We start from the raw sequence: 15,646 nt of genomic DNA, 5'->3' as shown, positions 1-15,646 counted from the left end.
CAATTTAAAAATCAGCTTCATCCAATATACAAAAGTCATGCCAGTTTAATAACCTAACTAAACCTTGTATTAAGAGGAGGCCTCGTATTCTAGATTTTACTTAATAAAGAAGAACTTCGTACTCTACCTTATCCATCCTTTAAATGGAGTAAAATAAAGGAGTCTGCGTAATACGAAATACATATATCATTAGGATTCTATTTTTAAACAAACTGAGTAAAATCATATAGCATTTACCTTTTTCAGGTAGTTAGGCGTACTCCTACCTTGTATACGAATACAAATAATGTAAAGCACATTCTCCAGTCTGTTATTTCCGTAGTACAACAAATTGTCTTAGTTTAATCAACGGAATGCCAACTTACTACTCTTACATTGAGTGATAAATTTGCACTGCAACAGCATTTGTTTGCATAAAATGCAGTGCAGGCGATTCAATCTTAGATACGGCCTGCATCACACATATTCCCTAGGGCCTTTGTCTGCTATATACCTCTAAACTGCATACATTTCTCACAGCCACAAATAGGAAATATATAAAAACAGGAGCTATTTTTTATAATTATTAGATACAATTTTGCTCCTTAACAACCTAAAGTAACAAATAATTAATATGTACTCATACAACATGCATCATCACAAGGTATTATCCTGTCCAATAGTGTGAATATTTATGCTGAATAACGAAGAAACAAATAAAGCGTCTTCTAATACAATATTATTCGTATAAATGATATAAAAGTATGTTCTTTGTCATGGTAATTGATTTGATATACACATTACAGGTGTAATAACATTGCAGGTGTGTGATTTACGTTGTTATTCAAATGCACATATACTTAAATATTAAATATCTGTAACATTTTCTGAGATTAAGTTTATCTATATAAGTGGGAATGTCAAGGAGGTGATGGATGGCTCAGATCACGTGATATGTCACTCCAAATGTGAAACGTGGAGTGAACAGATTGACTCCCAAACTGTGATATTTGAGGTAAGTTTTTCTCTCTGAAGTATCTCATATTTAGTGGCTTTAAGCATGATACATTTAAAAAAACAACCACTGAAATGTGTGTGTGTGTGTGTGTGTGTGTGTATATATATATATATATATATATATATATATATATATATATATATATATATTGCTTATTTACTTATAATATATATACTTATATAAGTACATATGTATGTCTTATAATATAATTATTTAATATATGTATATATATATCAAATATAAATTATTATGAGATACAGGGTATACCAATTATAAATTACTATAAATGGTTGGATCACAATAAAGAAATGTTTCTAATATATTTAAAGTTAACAGTTATTCAATCATTATCTTTAATCGTTACTTTTAGTATTATGTAACCTTTAATGAGTTCAGATAATAAATTCTGATAAATAAATTTGAGTGTGTATGTTATAGATCTAATTGTATCCTTCTACGATCCCAATGTTATTACAACTATATCGTTTTAATTACTTTTTATTTTATTAATACATAGTTTTTAAATGTATTAACACGTAATAATAGATAAAACATATATACGCCGAATTTAAGATAATTTCAGTATTTCACTTTTCTCACTGTCAATTCGTTAATGCTACTTCGTAACCATTCAAGAGTTGCTGAAAAAGTTTTAAAGTGCTGAAATTAGCGCATTTAAAAAAATTTTAATATTTTGGGTTTTAAATTAAATAAATATATCACTTAAAATGTGTAGTCTTCACTATGCTAAATATTTATTTTCAAACAGTTTAGAAATCACCCTGGCTTAGATAGTGCTAAGTATATTAAATGATTATTTAATTGTATTTGTTCTATTCGCTTATTTCAGTATGTATTCTTCCGATGGAATTCATTTTCCTTAACGTTAATGAATTAAATTAATGCATATTTATCTCTTGACATGTCTTCAATAGGAAAAGACCACTTTAGGTTTACTATAAGCGTATATTATTAATAGCATAAGAAATGTTTCAAGTTACTGGTATCATACAATATTGACTTAGAATATTTAATATCTCTGACACATCAGACAACTAGTAGAATTCCACAGAAGATTCAGATTATATTTTCGTCTCAGATTCATCTTATCCTTAAGCGTTTGATTAAAATATTTTTTTTAAATTGAATGATCTAATCACACAATTCATTTAAATTCCTTTATGATTTTAATATACGAAATCTCTTTAACTAAGTAGTTAGATTAAGATTTTCCTGGATATCCCTAACCTAGAAATTATGGTATCTCTTACAGCCGTACTGACAATGAGATCCATTTTATTATTATTGTTCTGCATATTTGCGAGAGCTCTGGCAGAAGAACTATCCGCAGAGTCTCAGGAGGTCATAGACGCTGTCAACTCTGCGCATACAACGTGGCAGGTATATGTTTGCATGTTGCCTAACATCTATATATCCATGCAATAAACCACGCTGTGGCATATGCAACCTGATGCAATCCACAAACTGTTACAAAAGCTGCATTAACCAGAAAAAATATTCTATTGCAGAAGACATCACATGTAACAACTAAAATGTAGTCAATAAATTATCCTGTCAACATTGCCTAAAGATAGCATAGACACATCTTCATCACTTAGGCTGAACAATCATCATGCCGATGTTCAAAATCAAAATTTACTTAAACCCGTGTCCGCACAAGATGTGCAACACAAATCAAACCTTTTAAAATTGTTTCTCTCTAATTCGCATCAAGATGTTTCAAAATTATGAAAATAAAGACAAAATTATTGCTAAGAAGATATGAACAAGCAAACATAATGGATCTTCAATCAAAATCATCAGTTTGATTAAATCTGAGGCACAGTTAATTTAAATTAATTATTAAAACGTTTTTATCTGTATCTGTGTTTAGGAAACGTTACATGTTTTATTTTACTTGCAATGTGTTTATAACCTTCATTCTTATATTTGTTTATATTTTATTTATACAAGCTTTTGTTAATGTCACTGAAAAGTTAATAAACGTGTTTTACTTTCTTTTATAACTATATACAGTATATATGTTTAGTTTTACTTCGGTTTTTATGTCCTTACGGATATGCAACCATTGTATATGACCTATTGTTCTTCAATTCCATTATAAACCCAGTTATGAGTCAATAAACTCCTCCGTTGTAGCCAAAGGTGCAAATTTATAGTACATTGCAATACATTTTTTATCTAAGAGGAGATCTCACGGTTTTTTGTCACCACGTTCAGAGATAATGCATAGAATTATAATGGTCATGTAATGTTTCTCTCATAGGCTGGGAGGAATTTTCATGGGTCTTACAAGAAGAACCAGGTGAGGAGGCTGTTGGGTCTTAAGAAGAGGGAAGGAGAAAGGGTTTTGCCAATTCAGCGATATGAGCGATCTCTGAAGGATATTCCGGACGAATTTGATGCAAGAAACGAGTGGTCAGACTGTGCCTCTTCTATCGGTCACATATGGGACCAATCCGACTGCGGCTCATGCTGGGTGAGTGAAACCCATCTCCACTTGATTTCAACCTCGATTTATAATTTATTATTTAAGCTGTCTTGAAGGATTACTTTCATGATAAATTTAATAAGAAAATGTTTATATTCCTTGTTGCAACCAATTTGTTTATCGAAATAATGGTCTAATTTTAATTGCTCAGTAACATAATATGTGCATTTCTGATATAAAATATTGTTGGATTAGCTTTAATGTTTATGTTATTTTATGTATGTTTATGTATTAATGTTTGTTACACTATATAACTCTGGAAGGTTCCTCAAAAAAAGTTTATTTATGATGTTAAGTCAGTAACAACAGTTTAACCTTGTATTTTCTCCTGCTGTTCAATACCTCTAATTCTAAATCTCACAACATTTATTACAAGAAATTGTATCATACAAAGAAAACCTTTTACGGGTTTTGATTTTTTCCTGACATTGTCATGTGATGAATTTCAGGCTGTATCTGCTGCATCCGTTTTGACAGACAGGATGTGCATAGCCAGCAAAGCAAAGTTCACAGCTCAACTGTCAGCGAGGGAGCTGATGACTTGCTGCTCCCACTGCGGTGATGGCTGCAATGGCGGCTACGACGACCAAGCGTGGAAGTACTTCCATCACCACGGCATAGTCACTGGCGGGGACTACGGGTCCCATGAGGTTAGTGCAGCTCAGTTAAAAATGATGAACAGGACGTTAAAGGCTCCAAAATTTTATTCAAAACCACAAGTTTATAAATACACTCTTTTTGTTATCCATTAAAAGGTAAAAACCAATTTAAATTTCTCTTAAAGGAAATATAGTAAAGTTTCAAATTAGTGAGTTCCAAAATGCAATAAAATCCAAATTAATCTCCACATCTTAGGTATAGAAATATAATCTGGTAAAAGTATGTGTTCTGAATGGAGGAAAACTTATCTTCCTGTTGTTTTTGCATGTTTTAATCTCTTTATTGTAATTATTAAACTAAATATTCAACTTGCAAATTTATGAATATTAATTAATTATTTGTCAAGTGAAACTGAAAACATTCTTTAGCCCAAAGGTATCATTTTTATTTTATTTATTGTTTTGAGCACCGTTAGTAACATTACTTGACACCAGAAAAACTGAAATGTCGGTATACTGAAAATAATGTTATACGGTTATATACAACTGTTACATACAGGGTTGCCAGCCTTACCCACTGAAGCCATGTGAGCACCATGTCAACGGTAGCCGGATTTCTTGTCCTGACATGGGGAACCCTCACACTCCGGACTGCTTCCCCTACTGCACTAACCGCAAATACAAGAAGCCTTTCCGCAAGGATCACCACAAAAGTAGGTTTCAGGGTACAACTAGAGTCATCTTACGTGGTTTTGACAATTTTGATTTTCAAACATATTCATTGATATTTAAAATGTTAAGTGATAAAATAACTGTGTCGAAATTTTTATAAGCCCTTTATCACTGTGCAAATATTTGAGTGCATTTTAGAATAAATTTCTAGCTAAAGAACTATGTCAGTCAACTGACTTTAAGGCGTCATAATGCAACATTGGAATGGACTCATGATAAAATAAGAAAGACACACTAATAACTATATTAAAGGTACTATGTACTGAAAAAGGTATTATAGCGTACAATAGTTAATGTAGATTTAGAGTTTTGTGAGCTTATCATATAAATTTTTATGTTGGTAATTATAGCATCGGAACACTTATAATAAAATACAAAGTAAGATAGATGAAGTATAAAGTTACATTGTAATTTAATCAGACCTTAGTCCGTTGCTATGTCAGTATTGTATAACCTTTTCTATAGTATAAGAGTAAAAGAATCCATATTTTAACTTCATCGAAAATTATTTCTATTACATCTTTGATTTTCTGAGTTTTCTAATTTCACTATAATTAAATACATTTCGAAATTTGTTTATGCTTTTTGACTTAAATTCAAATATCTAACTTATTTTGAATCAAAATTGCAATCTCCGAGAGCTGTAGTGATACTGGTTTCAATGGTTCGGCTACGAACAGATTAAAGCCACATGACATTTATGCTGTAAAACAATATGTTTTTGTCTATTATACGTATTGAATTCTAAAACAATAAAATTGCATTGAGGATGGTTTTTATACTTATACAAATTAATCCAACATCTTCCAGTATTTAATATAACATATTTTTATAACAATGATCTTTTAATGGGAACTGTTTTATAGTTATCTTTATCATTGACTTCAAAACTTTCAAATGATTTAAAAAATAAAAGACCTATGCAATTTATTCGTTTTCCATTTCATTCTCAAAATAAGAATAAATAAAATAGCTCAACAATGATTGTATACTAATTTGTGGTGCAGACACGGAAAGAAAACAATCGTATAAATGTACTGGTTAAGAAATTAATATAATATAAAAGTAATAGTGCATGACAACAGTTTGACCCACATTATCCTACTGGTATCTAAATAGGATACCTTTTATTGTGTAATGACTATCTTCAGTCATCATGGTGGTTATACTATACAGACAAGTCTGTTATCACGGTTAATATCACTATTTATCTTTCAAATACGTAAAGAATGTATATATTCCTAATTTGAATCACTCTTCGGTTTAGGTTTGGGATATAGTTATGACAAAAAGACTGAAATTTGTATGTAAGAAATTCGTAGGAGAATTGTCATAATTTAAAAGAAATGCTAGTGAGGGTATTGGATCAGAGAACAGGCTGACGCAAGCAGTTAGGGAAAATAAAAGTTAAGCGGACAAAGGATACATTGTTCTCCGCCTTAGCAAACTAGCAAACAAGAATCTATTGACCGACGTTAACCATGTTTTAGTTGATTTGTACCTCACTCAGTCCATTGTTTTCCAAAGCGTAATCGATTAATGATTAAATATATTCTCGAGAAAATTGCTGTTTTACTTACTACTTTCAGAACTTGAAAGAAAATAATTTGTTTGGTGAATTTAATTAAGGATAATTTAATTTATTATCATCATCCATCTTATCTAAAATAGGCTGGAAATCCATAGCCTCCTTTAGAACTTTCGTAATAGTTAAAAATCATTATACAGACCGAATTCAAAACAAAACAAAAAAAAACTGCATTCTCGGATCATAAAACTTTCAATGCGCGGGATTGAAAGTAAACCACAAACAAACCAGTAGAGCTACAATAACGGAAGTTACATTAAAATTTTGTGAGGTAATTTCAAAGGTTAACATATAAAGCAAATCATTACAAACAATAATTGATAGTTACTTAGTCAACAACAACAAAAAAGGTATCGATTCTTGAAACTTTGAAAATTTATTCATTCAAGTTTACTGTTTTGAGAATTAAATTTTACACTCTCATATTTGTATTAAAAAAGTTGTTATTAAATCACCGCTAACATTTTAATCATTAACGGGTGCTCAAAATATTTGACAATGATCTTGTTATAGAGAATCTATCTTGAGGTGTAATTTTGTAAACCATTATTTTTTAACATTTCATTTTTGACAACAACTTAATACAGCAAGTGTCGTTGAATTATTGCGGCCGGTGGCTGCCTGCTCGTCTGAACGTGTGAACCACCAGTTTGCCCAAAGCGGTGTTGTTTCCGCATACTTTCACTAAAAATGCAAAGGGTGAACGAATTTCTATAAATTCTGTCGTATATTTCCACTGTATATTTAAAGTTATTATTTGATTTGTTTTTATTTAATTTTTTTAAACAATCTATACACTAGATACAATTAAATAGAAACTATAAATTAACGATCGTGCTCGTCGTATGAATATATTATGTACAAGATGCTCATATAATTAAATAGTGTACGTTAAAACATTAGGCGTAAATACTTCTTTGAGTACCATACTAACGATTATTCCAGTGAATTTATTTCAATTACGAAACAAAGCTTCTCTTATAAGATGATTAAAGATTATATGGGTTGATATTCAATTGCCTACAAATTAGGTGAATACTGAGGTTGATTGGCAGGGATTTAACAAAATCAGACAACGAAAGACTTTATCTTAGTTTTAATTTTCTTGTCAATAAATTTCAAATAAATAAGGATTTTATAAGATAGGTATATATTCTGACTTTGATTTATTTTTTTATTTTCATTTTCATTCTGATATTTTCATAAGCTATTGACGCACATAAATCTTTTGATAAGTTTTATAGATAAATAAATAAATATATATATATATATATATATATATATATATATATATATATATATTCATAAAATCTGGCTATCACATGGTTTTATTATGATGTCCTAAGTATCCATAAATACTGATAACATATTGATAAATATACATTAATTCTACAATCTCATTAACAGTCACACAAATTACAATGTAATTCAATTTGTGTTAATCTATTCATTCATGAAATATAGTGATGACATCGTCAGAACATATTTTATGTTTACCAATATGTTCACTCAGTTTTACACCAGATTTATGGAGTTTTGTTGATTAAATTAAGTAATTAAATTATTAAATAATTAAATATTCTATCATTTCTAATTTTTTTGAGATTCAAAAGTTTTCATATATATATATATATTATATATATATATATATATATATATATATATATATATCTTTTCTAATTTTGTTGAGAGTCATTGTAAAACTTTGTCAAATTTCATTGTTGTAGGGTATATATTCGTAGGGTTGTAGCATAAACATATGTCTGGTTCTTCTAGGGATTGGAACTCCATTTAAACTTAACCGCTATAGTTGTGTAATTTTAATGAAAACTTTTGTGTTTTCTATTTAAGTTACGGAGAGCGTGGGCGTTATATTTAACCTTTATAGGGCATCGGTGAAACCAAAATATAGCTCTTTTAAATGTTGCAACCTATTTAAACCCCTATAGATGACTGATATTTATAAAAAAGTGTTTTTTCTATCTGAGTCCTGATGCATGCGTGTGCCAAATTTCAACTTCCTTACATTTCGGGACGTTTGAGAATTAATGATAAGTGAGTGATTGAGAATTTAGCTTTTTATACAATCGAGCGTACCCCACGTCAAGAATTTCGTAATAACTTTTGTCTAATTATGATATAAGACCAAGACTAATTATTACACATTCAGTATTCGAAGCCTAATAGAATCCCACTGTAATGTTTTCAGCCAAGGAATCGTACCAAGTGGAGTCCATAGTTGAATCTATTCAACAGGAGATTCTAAACAACGGACCTGTTCAGGCGGGGTTCACGGTATACGAAGACTTCCTCAGTTATAAAACTGGTAAGTAACACACTCAAAGTAGTGCAATTGAATTTAGGTTTTTTAAAATGCATTTTTGTGTTAAATTAAGACCTCTTTAAGGTAACTTACCTTAAAACAGAAAGAGAAGAATTGTTGCTATTTCATTTCACATTAAATTACAAGTATTTAAAGTGGAAAATGTAGGCTATTTTTGTTACCAAGGTTGGCATTATGTAATCTCTGATTGTATACTAGTCACAAACAGCAAACGTTAATGAGAATACTGAATAAACTATGTCATACTCTGGAGATCATGTTGATAATTATAGGTATTTGTATTGTTATAAAACGTTCTATTTCCAAATATCTGCTGAATTAATTATAATTCAAAATATTGTCAAAATTGTCTTTATTTGTTAAAATAAAATATTAAAGAAAGTTTTAGTCACATTTTTGTCAACATTAGCTTTATTAAACCATAAGTTAGATGACGTAAACGGCCGTTTTAACCTCCATCTATTACGTACAGGTATTATAATCAGCCGATCCGTTTTATTGTTACCTTTTGTAGCGTTTAGCTCAAAATTTAGATTTGTAACAGCAATTAATTAATTCTTATTGCTAAGACCATCCGTAAACTTAATTTTGTTTCGATAAAAGTGGTATTCTTTCCTTATATTATTTTTAAATTGGTGAGACAATAGTCTATATCCATGTAAAAAGAACATTTCAATAAGCAATTTGATAATTTTTAGAACTTTTTGGTCTAAGAGCTAGGAATGAAGTTGTAGTAGCACTAATTTTAATTTGTAGGGAAATTTTATGTATAAATACAAAATGTTATGTATTCTGTAGATTGAAGAAGGCTTACAAATATTTGTATCAAACAATCGCTGTAGTGTAGGTTCTTCACGAAAATTACTACAAAACCTAAACAAGTGTATTGTCAACATTTCTTTATATATAAAATTGTGTGGAAATCAATCAAATTGGTTTAAAGTGTATTATTGACGATGAAAGGTTTAAAAGGATAACAGGATTTCGGGTATTTGCCTTCGTTGAATGTTACAAAAGAAGGTTTTGTAACATATTACGATGGTAAATGTCCGAAATCCTGTTATCCTTTTAATCAAATTGGATAGTTAAATTCTGAATTTATATGTAAGGTTGCAACTGTAATCTTAATATTATGGATATCGCTTATTTAATTGTAACAATTTAAATAATACAACTGATTGAAATTAAAAAACATTGGAATCTTATTTGGTGTTTCTGTTAAAACAAAGTTAAGTAAAACAACACAAATAATACATTTAGTCAAATGTTTTCTTTTCCAGTAAGTGTTTATTTAGTACACAGCAAAACAATGGTGTTTATTATCATTTTTTCATATTCGTTTGTTAGTGAATTGCATAGCTTTTAGAATTGCATAAAAACTTTTTACTTCATCTTCCTCAGGACGTCCCCTATCAGTGATAAAAATTACATAAAGCGATAAAAGACAGGTAAAACTATAGTATACCTGCATACAAAATCTCAATATTTTCTTTTACCACTCAACAGATAAAATGGTGATTCCACACAGTTTTAACACCCTGTATATGCGTGCAGTAGAAAATAAGTCACCTGTTTACAGAAATATTTATAGATATTAACGATTTATAAATTTATAGCTATTAGATAGAGAATGGTATAACAGTGCATTAATAATTTCACTTATAGTCATTGAGTTTCTACAAAATAAATAGATTAGTATATTCTATACTTTCTTCATTTAAAACATTTAACTAGCCATTTTACTTTTGATTAATATTTTCTTTCCATTGTTTTCTGTGAACAAATATTCTTGCTGTTCTAGGCGTATATCAACACGTAACCGGGGACATGGAGGGTGGACACGCAGTGAAGATCATCGGCTGGGGGGTGGAGAACGGAACCGCTTACTGGCTGGTGTCAAACTCCTGGAATACCGACTGGGGCGACCACGGCTTCTTCAAGATCCGAAGAGGGGTCGACGAGTGCGGCTTCGAGAGCGAGATATCAGCTGGAATCCCAGACTTATCGAATATTTAGAACACATTCGAACACTTTTAGAAAAGCCCTAAACATAAAACGCAAATCAAGGACACATCAAATATGGATTTTTATATCTTCACTCTCAAGAAAGTTTTCCCACAATTTGTTCTGAACTAGGAAATAAATACGTAGATTTTTCTTGGACTAATACATCATGTGTTATATTTGTCTACCATAATTTCCCCCAAGGCAAGAATGTTAAGTAGTTTATAAATAGAAATTGAAATGTTATAAAAAATAAGATTTCTTATTCAGAAGCAGAAATTCAACAATAGTATGATACATTGAAAAATAAATAAGAATGTAGTATTTTAATTCAAAGATAGTTTTTTTTTACTTCTATCATGTTTATTATATATCTGAGTAAAGCGTGTTTTTAAAATGTCAATAGAGAAATATTTACGTCAATCACATGTTGACATTTATTAAGAAAATTCAAGCTAAATAAAACGTTTAAATATTCTAAAATGAAAAGCTATGTTAACTTTACTGTTACTTTCTAAGTACGTCATATTCATGAAAATTTACAATATCCAGGTATCCATGCTATTTAAAGTTGTTGAGGATAGTATTTACCCACGACACTTACACAAATTAATACATTACGTGGAATATTACAAAGCAGCTGATACATTTTTTAATTTACAATCTGTTTTATTCTGTCAAGTAATGTTTGTTTTAATTATTGTCATAACAAGGATTTATTATCATGTAGTGTTAATATACAATGGTATCATCCATACTGCTAAATTAAAAAAATAATTCATGCAGAGAGGGTCGGCAAGAGATTAGGAAATTAATGTGATCATACATGGGTACCTGGGTACATGGGTAACATTCGGGTTAATAGTCTGTACTAATTTCCAATAAGTCATTTAAAAAACTCAACATTTAAAACCGGCCTCACAATTCCTTATATTGCTAAATATTTTTATTTTGATTTATTCATACAACACCTTATTTATTAATAAGGCCAATCCTCTTTAAAGCTTTATTCTGGCCGTTTTTATGGGCCACTGGAAATGCGAGGATCGTATCAAACAAAACAAGGGGTGGGGGAATCTATACAGCACAAGACCAACGGTACTGATAAAAGTGTTACAGACAGACAGGATTTGAACCTGCGCTATTCCCAACTCATATCCAAAGTCCGAAGTCTTAGACCGAGCGGCCATTGGCATTTAAATAAAGTGATGATATAGTGATGATTAATCATAATCAGCTTTTTAGTAAATAATAATAAAATATTTTACATTTTTATACTTATGAGTATAAAATAGAGAGTCGTGCAGAGAATCTTTCAGGGAGCTAGGATTGCTGATTTTGCTCTGCCTCTTCGTCTAGAGGTGATTACGTAATGCAAATTAAAGCGTGATTTAATTCGTGGCGGTAACGTTCTCCAACATGGGACAAGAGGCAGGGACAACTTTCGAACTCGGCAATACAGATTGACATTATAGCAACGCCTCCAGCAAGTGTTGGTGTCACACTAATCAACAAGCTCCATGAGAGTGTCAAAACCTCTAACAATCAAAATCAATTAAAAGCGTCTCAAAATACCTTTTGATGTCATTCTGTCTTAATTTGTACTAGATCTGAAGTCAGTTTGAATGTGTTTGCTCTGGATCTGGTCAGTTTGAATATGTAAAACAATACAATAAAAGGATTATTATTATTGTTATTATTATCAACCTCTTTATGTTAGAATTTTTGTGCGTAGAAGAAGATTCGAAATTCTTAATCCTAAACATTCGGGTTAAAGAAATTAACTGATGATACTGTCACAAAACTGTCACATTGACTGTGTTGTTGATGGCTTTGGAGAGGCGAAAACAAGTGCCCAGCATATTTCTCGAGGTTTAAAAGAGCTTTGATTTTGTACATCATATGAGACTATTGCATCAATCACGGACAAGAGGTGTCCGAGATCTGCCGCATATATTGCTTCCTTCAGTGGCTTCCCTGTCAAGAAATGTATACATGTTCTTTGGTGTTTCGCAAGGTTAAATTCTGGGGCCAATCCTTTTTCTCATTTACACTAACAGATTGAATTCACAATTCAATATGGAGAGGTGATTAAATATGCGGGCGATTCGATTTTCTGCATTAGATAAAAAACGAAACAAGATTTTGAGATCGAAGCATTTACTGAACTAAACGAATGCATCGCCCATTTTTCAAAGATAAATCTGTACATAAACTGTGCAAAACTAACGTAAGCACCTTTTATCTAAGTCAACAAGAAGACGAATTCCAACAATTTGTGATGGTGGAAGAAGCTATCCTAGATGGAGCCGAATACATCAAGTTTCTGGAGACGCATCTAGACCGGGGACTGACCTTGAGCGATCACATCGAAAAGGTTTACTCGAACAGGCATTTATGTATTACATAATCGCACATTTCTGCTCGTTTGTACAACCACATTTGGCCTACGGTTTGAGAATATCGCAAAGCTGTTCCAAATACAAATTTGATAGAATATTTAAAACAGAAAAGAAAGTTGTCAGAATCATTTCGAAATCCAATCTCAGAGATTCGAGTGTTGACCTTACCCAGCCTCTATATTTGAGTTGTCACCCTGTACTGTAGATACTCGTACAAATACGAACTGGTTCAGGGCAGGAACGTCCACCAGTACGAGACCAGAGGCAGAGGCAACTTCAGAACTGAACAACATAGAATGACCTATATTCGAGTCAAGATAATCAATAAGCTACCAGGAGATCTCATACTAATCAACAATTCAAATCTCGATTAAGACACGTTTTTGTTGCTAAAGGCACTTTTTTGTTGAGGTTACGATGGGCTGCTGGGATGAAAATTAGCATTTTATCATTATTTTATTCCTCCTTTTCTTATATCCAAAACATTCAAAATAATATATATATATATATATATATATATATATATATATATATATATATATATATATATATATATTATTAGGTTCATATATCGCCATATTGATTGATAAGTTTAATTTTTACACTTTTGCTTTAATCAGTACTATGAAATTACTTTTGCAATACAATTTTGTTTACCTTTTTACTGCAATAAAGGACAATTACTATTATTATCATTAATGTACAAGTATAAACCTAATATTTTTCAAACTGTTTCATCAACAATAAATTATATTTAAGATATACTAATAAACAGTAGGAGTCTAATAAATCTGTACTCTTAATCTTAAAAAATTGAGCATGATATAATAAAATTTATTGAATATTAAACACGTAATAGTTGAATATATAAAGCCCTTTAGGAAAGTGTAAATTATTCTAAATAAATAAATGAATATTATAACAAGGATGAAGTATAAAAAGGTATAATTTGGCTATATTGTAACTATCCCCTTTCAGTGGATGCGAAGGACACAGCTCGCAATCTGCATAAATTTGTATTGGACCAACACTGCCTCAGTTCATTGCCTACGCTGTCCTTATGCTTAAATTTTAGTAATTATCACAATTTTGTTATCAAAGCTTGTGTACTTTTATTATCTGATAGCGAACTGCTTAAGGGTGTTTGTGGAGGAGTGCATCGAAACTTACGACAATAGATTTAGAATAAATCTGTAGGTTCTTTCTTAAAATATAGTTCATAATTTATTCTAAATTGAACGGTAAAATTTCCCTTTGCCTCATACAAAAACCAAGAAATTATAGTTTATAAATTATAACTTCTATATAGTAAATTTTATGTGTGTCATGTATATAAATAGCAAGGTTTTCAAGAATCAGTTCACTCGTTCACACATATTTTCCTAACGTTTACAATGAATTGCACAAATAGGTATTACCTAATAATCAGCAACTGTAGAATAGATTTAAAAAAATTTTAATACTAATTGTTAATGGATAACCAATGGTGTATTACAAAGTTCATAGCTACAACAGCAGTAACTGGTGGACTGTCTTCAGTTACTACCGTCTACTTCTACTACATTGACTGACAACAGTGGCGCTAAACAGACGGTCTGTTAATGGACAACCAGTGATGTAGTACAAAGTTTAGCCGCAGTAGCGGTAGCAGGCGGACTGTCTACATTGATTTTTACTTAGTATCCGTAGTTGGCAGTAGATAGCGCTTTCCGATCAGTTTGTTATTGATTACTGTCATAAGTTTAGTAGGCTATTATGTGGTTCATTATATTATATTATGGACGTTTTCATGAAAACGTAATATAGAAATACATAAATTCATTTTGTTCTGTAGATTAAAAGTTTTAGACCTTATTTTTTAGATAGATAATCTATGCATTCTGAACTGTCCAATAAATGTCAGATATCGTAATAATATTGCATAATTTAATATATTATTATTATTATTAAAATCAAGAATATTATCAACAGATTATTTATAGGCTTTAATAAATGGCTATAGATTTGCCGCCAAATGTAGCTGCGACAATTCTTTTTGATATTTTACATAAAGCGAAAGTGGCTGAATATAGACTGGAGTTTGAGGAACGGATTAAGATAACATTAAATATTGGCCAATTTAAATTTACTTTTAAATTTGTGTACATTTTAGACACCCCTTAGCTGTGTATAAGTTTATGTCGTCACTAGCAGTTACCCGCAGTTTTTCTCGCGATTTTGTAGGCTTTATGCGCGTATGAGCACTTCTGATTCCAGTGAATTATATTTCCGATACAAATGTGGAGTTATAAAATATATCAAAAAGTGAATGTTTATGTCCATTGTAATTTACTTCAGATTTAGTATTAGTTGTGTCGTGGTTGAATTTGTCTTGTTGCCACGATCAAGAAAATATGCATACACAATTCTGAGAAGCCAAATTTTGTCACAAAAACGTCTCAGATGTAATTTTATACCTTAAATTTGTA

The 15,646-nt window shown here is 30.7% G+C and overlaps 1 protein-coding gene across 2 annotated transcripts; it reads left to right on the top strand.

The window, feature by feature from the left end:
* Positions 1 to 884: 884 nt before the first annotated feature.
* Positions 885 to 10,941, top strand: LOC124359354 (cathepsin B-like). 2 transcript variants are annotated; one of them, XM_046812031.1, is made up of 7 exons: positions 885 to 994; positions 2,271 to 2,398; positions 3,285 to 3,497; positions 3,959 to 4,159; positions 4,668 to 4,821; positions 8,638 to 8,754; positions 10,574 to 10,941. In XM_046812031.1, the coding sequence occupies exons 2-7, from the start codon at positions 2,282 to 2,284 to the stop codon at positions 10,786 to 10,788; spliced, it is 1,017 nt and encodes a 338-aa protein (XP_046667987.1). In that variant the 5' UTR covers positions 885 to 994; positions 2,271 to 2,281; the 3' UTR covers positions 10,789 to 10,941. The 2 variants fall into 2 exon arrangements, with proteins under 2 accessions (XP_046667987.1, XP_046667986.1); XM_046812030.1 differs by lacking the exon at positions 885 to 994 and adding an exon at positions 999 to 1,070.
* Positions 10,942 to 15,646: the final 4,705 nt, after the last annotated feature.

This window comes from Homalodisca vitripennis, chromosome 4 (assembly GCF_021130785.1).
Source record: "Homalodisca vitripennis isolate AUS2020 chromosome 4, UT_GWSS_2.1, whole genome shotgun sequence".
Classification (NCBI taxonomy): domain Eukaryota; kingdom Metazoa; phylum Arthropoda; class Insecta; order Hemiptera; family Cicadellidae; genus Homalodisca; species Homalodisca vitripennis.
The sequence above is the reverse complement of the archived record's forward strand: the minus strand, read 5'-3'. Positions and strand labels throughout refer to the sequence as shown.